Genomic DNA, 9,704 nt, shown 5'->3' with positions numbered 1-9,704 from the left:
CCACTCCGGCTTTGCATTTCCCACCTATAACGCAGTTACTGTCTCAGATTAACGTTGTCAGAACTCTGCGCTCTTTGGAGAGACTCCACCAGGCAGCTCCGAGTCCTGCGCTGCTGTTCGTGCCCAAAACCTCCTGCAAGGACAAACTGAGCGCCTGTTCTGGCTCATGCTGAAACTTTATCGTGTTCCTGTTAACTTTATTGTGCTCCTGTGTTCCTGCTATAACTTTATTGTGCTCCTGTTGTGACTCAGTTGTGTTCCTGTTGCAACTTTATTGGGTTCCTGTTATAATTTTATTGTGTTCCTGTTGTACCTTCAGTGTTCCTGCTGTGACTCACTCCCAGGCCCGCCCCCAGCTCTGGCCCCGCCCGCGGCCCTTTGTTTACATCATGGCGGACGCCAAAGGCGCCCTTGGCAACCGCCTCGCCGTTGCTAAGGGCGGTGCAGATCTCGCGATGCTCCCGCCGGGCGCTCTCGCGATACCCGCGCCCGGCGGTGTCTATGGGCGGCGCGAACTCTCGCGATGCTTGCGGGCCATGGCGGAGGCGGCGGCGATGGCGGCGGCGCTGCTGGAGCGGGCGGCGCGGCCGGACGCGGCCCTCGAGGAGCTGCGCGCCCTGCGGGTCGCCCTGCAGGCCGTGCCACCCTCCGCCCTCCGTGCCCGCCTGGGCGAGCACCACCTGGCAGCGCTGTTCGGCCTCCTCGGCGGCACTGACCGGTGAGAGGCCCCGCCGCGGCCCGGCCGCGCTCGCTGCCCGTTCCTGAGGGCCTGGGGCGGGGGGAGGCGCGGCGTGTCCCGCACTCAGGGGCTCGGTTTTGTCTCCGTGCCGCCTAGGGAACAGGTGTCGGCGTGTGTGTCCGTCCTGGAGAGACTCCTGCAGGCCCTGGAGCCGCTGTACGTGATCCAGAACCTGCGCGAGGAGCTGCAGAAGGGGCTTTGCCACGCCGAGGACTCCGTGAGGATCCTCTCCATAGCCCAGGTGCGGGTTACCCAGCTCTGTGTGCGGCCAGGCTGGGCCAGGCCTCCTCCCTTCCTGCTGCTGCATTCCCTAATTTGGGATAAAAGCACCACGGCAGGAATTCCACACTCACACCCTTCAGGGTCACTGCTCTGCAGTGTGTTTGTGCTTTATGATGTGTCAGTTCTAATGCAGAAAACTGCCTTGACAAAAGTCACCTGCACATGAAACTCCTGCTTGAAGCTTCCCAGGCCAGAACCACCAGCAGGTGCTGTAAGAGTTAAAAGCAGCAACCTTTTGATATTGAGGATGCAAAATAGCAGGATTGTGGTTGGGAATGGACTTGTGGGAGGTTCAGGCTCAGCTGAAAGCAGCTGCTGTGGAGTTTGATCCCAAAGTGGTGATTCTGGCTATGTGTGAAACTGTCCCAGTGCCTGAATGTCCTCACAGTGGACAAAGCTTTTGTTAATGGTATTTTCTGTGCTTGTTTGCTCAGGTTGGGAGGATTGTTGAAGACCCAGGTGCTGTCACAGAACTTCTCAACAGCCCTGAGCTGTTAAGGCAGATCATAAACTGCATTGGGGGAGAGAAGATTGCAGTGGCCAAGGAGGTGAGCTGGGCCTGGTTCTTCCCCTGCACAAACCTCTGTTTCCATCTGTCCAGGAGGGAAACACCTGCCCTTCCCTGAGGAAAGGGAGCTGATGGGGCTGGCAAGGTGTCAGAGGGTGGAGGTGCCTTAAAGCCAGAAATTGCTGGGTTTAAACCCAGAAAAAGCTGCCCCAGAGCTGGCACATTGCAGTGGGTGTTGTGCCAAAGTGGCCCATAAATCAGAGTCTGATGCCAGTAACCACAACCAGCTCTCATCAGTGCAAGGCCAATTAAGAAGTTAATAAAGAACGTTGCAACTAAGCCTGATAATACTGGAATTTTTTTTTATGGTTTATTTTTAATAACAAGCTCCTCTTTTTGCTTGCAGGCCATCAAGTCTCTGTCCAGGATAGCCCAGACTGGGGCTGGTCTGCAGGTTTTGTTTGGGAGCAGCTTGTTGAGTGACCTGAAGAACGTGATGGCAACGAGTGACGTCGTTCGGTACCGAGTGTATGAGGTGGGGACATGGGGACAGGGGGACAGGGGATATGGGGACATGGGGAATGGGGACATGGGGACATGGGGACAGGGAGAATGGGGACAGGGGGACATGGAGAATGGGGACAGGGGGACATGGGGAAGGGAGACATGGGGAATGGGGACATGGGGACATGGGGACAGGGGGAATGGGGACAGGGGGACAGGGGGACATGGGGACAGGGGGACATGGAGAATGGGGACAGGGGGACATGGGGAAGGGAGACATGGGGAAGGGAGACATGGGGAATGGGGACATGGGGACATGGGGACAGGGGGAATGGGGACAGGGGGAATGGGGACAGGGGGAATGGGGAATGGGGACATGGGGATGGGGAATGGGAACAGGGGGAATGGGGACAGGGGGACAGGGGGACAGGGGGACAGGGGGACATGGGGACAGTGGGAATGGGGCCATGGGGGCGGGGCGGGGCCATGGGGACGGGGCGGGGCCATGAGGACGGGGCGGGGCCATGGGGGCGGGGCGGGGCCATGGGGGCGGGGCGGGGCCATGGGGGCGGGGCGGGGCCATGGGGATGGGGCGGGGCCATGGGGATGGGGCGGGGCCATGGGGACGGGATGGGGTTGGTCTCTTCTCCCAGGCACTCAGCAATAGGACAAGGGGGCACGATGGGCTCAAGCTCTGCCAGGGGAAATTGGAGATGGAGATGAGGAAAAACTTCTTTGCAGAGAGAGTGCTCAGGGATTGGAATGGGCTGCCCAGAGAGGGGGTGGATTCCCCATCCCTGGAGGTTTTTCAGCTGAGCTTGGCCGTGGCACTGAGTGCCATGATCTGGTAAAGGGACTGGAGTTGGACCAAGGGTTGGACTTGATGATCTCAGAGGGCTTTTCCAACCCAATCCATTCTATGATTTGCACACTGAAGAGCTGTGCAAAGAGAAAAGAGAGATGCCAAGGGTGCCAGTGAAGCAGAAGGAACACAATCTGGCCATTCTAGAGCTTAATGGGAACAGCAGAGGAGAAATGGATTGTGAATAGAAATCCAAACATGTGCTGAAAACTTGGGGCTCCTTGGGAACATCTTTCAGGCAAACATTTGGTTTAATGATGAAAACCCCATGAAATTCTCTATTTAATATATATGGGGTCAGTCAGCTTTATAAGATGTATTCCTGTGAATTGTGACCTTTAGAATGTTTGTATGAACCATCCTTTCTTTTTGCTTTATTTAGTTAATTGTTGAGATTTCCTCAGTGTCAGCAGAGTCCCTGAGTTACTGTGCAAACAGTGGCTTGATCTCTGAGTTGATTGGGGAGCTCACTGGAGAAGATGTGCTGGTCAGGTATGTTGGGATTGCCACCCCTGTCACAACTCTGACAGCCAGTCTTGCAAGAACACTCTTTAAACACATCTGGGTGTGTTTTTTGGGAAACCCTTTTCAGGAAAACACTTTAATCTGCCTCTTCTTAAAGTGTCTTGAGTGTAAAACACTTTCTGCCTCTTTTTAAACCACCTTGAGTGTAAAATACTTTCTGCATTAATTTGAGAGCCAGGATGAAGCTTCCCCCATTATGATGTGATAATTGTAATTACTTTAATTTAATTGTCATTATAAAAATGGCTGCAGTGTGAACACTTTAAATTCTTTCCTACACCTTAAGGAAGGGCTGGAGGAGTCTGGGGGAGTGTCAGGCAGTTGGGCTCATTTCTTGTTTGCTTTATAGATTGAATTCTGTCTTAGAGGTACCTTGATTTTTTCCCTAATCCCTGAGAACTTCAAAGCCATCCAAACCAAGCAAACCACCTGTCTGTGTGTCTGTCTGTGTGTCTGTCTGTCTGTGTGTCTGTTCAGAGCCACCTGCATCGAGATGGTGACCTCTCTGGCCCACACCCCACAGGGGCGCCAGTACCTTGCCCAGCAGGGAGTCATTGATAAAATCTCCAACATCATCCTTGGGGCAGAGTCTGATCCTTTCTCAGGCTTCTATTTGCCAGGTAACATCAGCACTCCTTGTCTGCAGGGGTTACTCTCCTTGCTTTTGTCAGTGGGCTGAATTATGGAGCCTCTTTTCAGACCTCCTGTGAATTTCTGAGTATTAGGTTGGATATATAAAATGTTTGATATATAAAGTGCTGAAGGACAGACTGAGACATGAAGAATATTCCTTATTGATGGTGTAGTACAGGTGGGTACTGTACCTTTTGAAGTTTGTGTTATTGCAGCCTTTTTTTAGGAATGTGAAGGTTGTGAGTTAAGTGGGAGGTTGTGAGTTAAGTGGGAGGTTGTGAGTTAAGTGGGAGGTTGTGAGTTAAGTGGAGGGTTGTGAGTTAAGTGGAGGGTTGTGAGTTAAGTGGAGGGTTGTGAGTTAAGTGGAGGGTTGTGAGTTAAGTGGAGGGTTGTGAGTTAAGTGGAGGGTTGTGAGTTAAGTGGGAGGTTGTGAGTTAAGTGGGAGGTTGTGAGTTAAGTGGGAGGTTGTGAGTTAAGTGGAGGGTTGTGAGTTAAGTGGAGGGTTGTGAGTTAAGTGGAGGGTTGTGAGTTAAGTGGGAGGTTGTGAGTTAAGTGGGAGGTTGTGAGTTAAGTGGGAGGTTGTGAGTTAAGTGGGAGGTTGTGAGTTAAGTGGGAGGTTGTGAGTTAAGTGGGAGGTTGTGAGTTAAGTGGGAGGTTGTGAGTTAAGTGGGGGGTTGTGAGTTAAGTGGGGGGTTGTGAGTTAAGTGGGAGGTTGTGAGTTAAGTGGGGGGTTGTGAGTTAAGTGGGAGGTTGTGAGTTAAGTGGGAGGTTGTGAGTTAAGTGGAGGGTTGTGAGTTAAGTGGAGGGTTGTGAGTTAAGTGGGGGGTTGTGAGTTAAGTGGGGGGTTGTGAGTTAAGTGGGAGGTTGTGAGTTAAGTGGGGGGTTGTGAGTTAAGTGGGGGGTTGTGAGTTAAGTGGGAGGTTGTGAGTTAAGTGGGGGGTTGTGAGTTAAGTGGGGGGTTGTGAGTTAAGTGGGGGGTTGTGAGTTAAGTGGGGGGTTGTGAGTTAAGTGGGAGGTTGTGAGTTAAGTGGGAGGTTGTGAGTTAAGTGGGAGGTTGTGAGTTAACTGACCAAATCTTGGCTTTTTCTTTAGTTCTGTCTTTTTCTAAGGCCTTTTACCAGCACTCTTCAGACCTAACAACACAAGTTCAGCAACAAAACCATCTCACATTTAGTGTTATCATTGCTAAAGTTATTGTTCCTCCACTCAGTGCTTTGTTTTGGTGTTGTTTTCTCAGGATTTGTGAAGTTCTTTGGGAATCTGGCAGTGGTGGACAGTCCCCAGCAGATCTGTGAGCGATACCCTGTGTTCATGGAGAAAGTCTTTGAAATGGCAGAAAGTCAGGATCCAACCATGGTTGGAGTGGCTGTGGACACACTGGGAATCCTGGGATCAAATGTGGAAGGCAAACAGGTTTTACAGAAAACTAGTTAGTATCTTTTTTTATAAAAAATTCATAAAACTTCCTCAGTGAATTGATTTGGTAACAGAGAAAAGAATTGGAAAATGTATTTATCTAATACATACATTTATAATGTGACTGAGTGGTAGGTCTGTACTCCTGTAGAGGCTGAATTAATTAACAGCACTTTGGTTTTCTTTTGAAAGGAAGCAGATTTCAAAGCCTGTTGAGCACCATTGGGCAGCAGGCCAGGAATGCCCCCACGGAGCTGCGGCTGCGCTGCCTGGATGCCATTGCAGCCCTGCTCTACCTGCCTGTGAGTTGGGCTCTCCTTGCCTCTTCCCCTTTCAATCACCAGGAATTAAGTTATTCTGCACCTTAAGAATTGTGAGAAGACCTTTTGCAGCCTCTGGCTTGGGTAGAATTGGTGCTTTTTAGTGTTTTAAGTCATTGATTTGACTGTTTAAATTCCCTGATTTATTTATTTGCTTGATGTTTGGCTTTGTAAGAGACCAGGTGTTCTGAAATGTTTATAAATATTAAATCAGGACTTCATTGACAAGGGAATGAGATTAAACAGGTTACTATTCTTGTGTTTGAAGGGATTGACACCTGCTCCAATCCCTGTGTGAGTTCCTTAGATCCAGTGGGGTGGGTTTGATGCTGTAGCTCTACATTAGACAGCAAACCATTTGAACATACACTGAAAACTTCAAAGCTCTCCATAATCCTCATCAAACCCTTTGGTTTTTGGGTGTGGTTTGTGCAGCCAGAGCAGCAGACAGAAGACCTTTTAAGGATGACAGAGTCCTGGTTCTCATCCCTGTCCAGCCAGCCCCTGGAACTCTTCAGGAGCATCAGCACTCAGCCCTTCCCTGACCTCCACTGTGGGGCCCTGCGGGTCTTCACTGTAAGTGCCTTTTGCCTTGAAAGGTCAGGCAGTGAATTGATTGTGTTCCCATTCAGTCTCAGGTTTATTTAGTTTTTAAAATGCCACAAACTCTGTTGAAGCCCAGAAGTGGTCAGAAATAGCCCTTTTTCCTTGTGCCCCACTTGCATTCCCCATTTAAATAAGGCAGCAGAGAGGTCATGTCTGTAATGCTGATTTTCTGGTAAATTGGAGAGGGGCAAATAAGGCACCAGGTGTGCTCCAGGGTGCTGCTTCCAGAGCAGAGGCACTGCTGGGATAATTCCCTTCAAACCTGGAAGATGAGCAGAGCTGCACTTCCCTCCAGTGTTAAGCCCTGCTGCTTGATTTGAATTTGGTACCACTGTGTGCATTATCTCATTTAATTTTTCCTATTCCTTGGCTATTTGCTGAAAAAACCTACTGTGTGACCCTGAGATGAGCTCAGTGGGTTAAACCTTGGTTGTAATAACACCAAGGTCATGGGTTCAATCCCCTGTGTGGGCCATTGACTGAAGAGTTGGACTCGATGGTCCTTGTGGGTCCCTCCCAACTCAGAATATCTGTTTGTGAATCTGTAACTGCTGTGTGAGGTTTTAAAATGAGATGTTTCCCTTCTCCCCCATCTCTTCCTGTTCAGGCTATTGCAAACCAGCCCTGGGCCCAGAAGCTGATGCTGGACAGCCCAGGGTTTGTGGAGTACGTTGTGGACAGATCTGTGGAGCCTGACAAAGCTTCCAAGGATGCTAAATACGAACTGGTGAAGGCCCTGGTGAACTCCAAAACAATTGCAGAGGTCTTTGGGAATCAGTATTACCTGAGGCTCAGGGCTTACCTGCAGGAGGGCCCCTACTATGTCAAGGCAGTCTCCACCACAGCTGTGGAAGGGGCAGAGTAAGGGCACTGGTGTCTTGGGGCCCCTCCTGCAGAACAGAGCTCTGAAACAGGTGTAGAGGTACCAGGGGTCAAGACTCCACTCTGGAGTGTCTTTGGGTTGTCTCTTAAAGGAATGGGAAGGTATTTTGGCTCTATTTGAAATGAGTCACGAAAAGCCTCTTTGATTGATGTTTCCCCATAAATGTCGTGGCAGGAGTTCTGTGTGTGCTGTCATGAGACAACCCAGGTAAGCACTTCCCAACTCCTGCACTTCCCAGCTATGGCTGTGTTTGACTTGGCAGAATTTATTGGTGTTTGGTTAAATTGTTCTTGGGCTTGGAGTTTCTGTTGTGTCTTCTCAGTAGGTTTCAGTTTAATTGAAAAAAAAAACCAACAAAAAACCCCACCAAAACACCTTGAGGTTTTTAACCTCAGATGCTGCCATAGTTTATCTTTTTTTAAAAAAAACCCCAAACCTCTTTTTTTGTATCTGCCAAAGAGGTCACTTGCATGGAGCACCCTCTGGTCTGTCAGATTGCTGTTGTTAAGAATAAGCCACACTGTCCACATGAGGGAGTACAAACTGGATTCTCTTCTGTTCTCAACATGCTGGATGTGAGTCTTGCTTGAATAAATAATCCTAAATATTGTTTACATTTTATGCTGAGGATATTCAAAAAACCCACAACCTTGTAGGCCTTCTGAAAACAAATCAATGATGTAGAGGATCAAACCCAACTGGAGCTCTGTCTCCCCTGAGTGCAGGGCTCAGATTGGTGCCTGAGCTGCAGCACTGCAAGGCTATTTCAGAACCAAATCTTTGTTTACACTATTTTTTAACAGAGATAAAATGTTTTAAGTGTTCTTTTTAAAAATATATAATTTTAGTTGTCTGAGTTAGACTTTTTAATAAGGGTAAGAACATGAAGCTTTTATGTTTAAGGGTGTGAATGAACCAAGAGGAGGGAAATGCACCTTAGGAAGCTGGAATGTTCTTTTAGAGATGTGTGAGAGCATCAAGATGTGTCTTTGTCCATAAACAGAGACCACAGTGTACTTTATATCAAAGGCTAATAGAGTTTTTGTTGAGGAATTGAGAACCAAATAGCTGGGGGAGCATAATAAACCATGGGATTAGTACTTGGGGGCTTATTTTAGGAATGTGTCAGTCAGGTGGAACTGTGGAAGTGCTGCCAGGGGGGTCTGGTCCTGCACTGACTCTCCTTGCATGTAGGAGTTGCAGGTGCAGCTGGTACTGCCCCAAACTGCTGCCAAGGGGTGCAGGTGGGCTCAGAGCAGCTGGGGAGGACCCTTCCTGTTTGTTCTGGCTGCTCACCATCCAAGATGTACACTTGTCCTCCTCCTCCATGCCACTGCTGCTGCTTTCACCCCAAAAGTGCCCCAAAACTCTGCTGGTGAGAAATGCACCCCAGTGTCTGGCTGTGAACAGAGACCATGGGAGCTTCGAGTCCTGCCTCCAGCAACAACATCAAAGCACTAAAAAGGAAATAAAAGTATAGAAGTCCTTAGTTTGCACTTGTTTGGGGCACTTCAGCTTTGTTGTTTTAGGTGGCTTTGTGTGCTGGTAGCTCTGTATGAGCCATATGCTAAAATCTCAGTAAAAGAAATCAATATATAAACCTTTTCTGCAATTCATGAGTCTCTTCCATGTGTGTTTTCAGCTGTTGCTTTTGAAGGCCACTCTGTGTGCTCAGTGTTTGGCATCTGCTCTGCTTGGTACCTTTGCCAAAGACAATATTTTAGAGCAGGCAGCAATGCCAAACGGGGGGGGTTTAATGTATGCACATATGCTTTGTTTTATTGAGCTTTGAGCTCAGCATTGATTAATTGATCACACACTTTCTCCTTATTACTCATTTGCAGCTCCCTGTCCATGCCATATGGGTTACATGTTGCTGCTGCTGTGTCTGATAGAAATGGAGAAATAGAAGTTTGTTGTCTCTGTCCCTTCTCCTTAAAGTAACAGGTGGAGATAATGGAGGAAAAAACAGAAATGGAATGATGGAGAATTGAGGTAAAAACCTAAACTTTTGGTTTAAAAACAAACCCAAACAGGAAACCCCAAAGCAAAACACATCATTTGACTGAGGTTAACAAGCAGCATAACTTGGTCATTCAGAATTGGGGATCCTTGGAAGCACCTCCAAATCTTTCAGTCCCAGTGGGAAGAGTAGCTGGGGCTGTCAGAGGGACATTGTGTGTCACAGCTGCAGGACAAAGCTGGTCCTGCTGCTGCTGAAAGAGCAAATATGGGAGAGTTTATCTGCAGGAGGGAGGTGTGGATGGGTTTGTGTTCTGGGACTTGCTCCTGCTTGGGGGAATTTCTCTCTTTTGAATGGTGTTGGTGTCAGCAGTTTGCTGGTGAGTTTGTTCAGCCCTCACTGCTCCTGCTGCTCTCCAGAGGGATGTGTTGTCCTGGAGCTGCCTTGTGAGGGTGTCTGTGAT

At 48.9% G+C, this 9,704-nt stretch overlaps 1 protein-coding gene across 1 annotated transcript; it reads left to right on the top strand.

Moving 5' to 3' along the window:
• Positions 1–530: 530 nt before the first annotated feature.
• PSMD5 (proteasome 26S subunit, non-ATPase 5) lies at positions 531–8,892 on the top strand. Its single transcript, XM_071574558.1, has 10 exons — positions 531–718; positions 836–980; positions 1,456–1,569; positions 1,936–2,064; positions 3,278–3,387; positions 3,898–4,040; positions 5,291–5,482; positions 5,662–5,771; positions 6,225–6,365; positions 7,003–8,892. Exons 1-10 carry the CDS (start codon positions 537–539, stop codon positions 7,258–7,260), a joined length of 1,524 nt encoding a protein of 507 aa, XP_071430659.1. The 5' UTR covers positions 531–536; the 3' UTR covers positions 7,261–8,892.
• The last annotated feature ends 812 nt before the right edge of the window (positions 8,893–9,704 follow it).

Source organism: Pithys albifrons, chromosome 20 (genome assembly GCF_047495875.1).
Source record: "Pithys albifrons albifrons isolate INPA30051 chromosome 20, PitAlb_v1, whole genome shotgun sequence".
Lineage (NCBI taxonomy): Eukaryota > Metazoa > Chordata > Aves > Passeriformes > Thamnophilidae > Pithys > Pithys albifrons.
The sequence above is the reverse complement of the archived record's forward strand: the minus strand, read 5'-3'. Positions and strand labels throughout refer to the sequence as shown.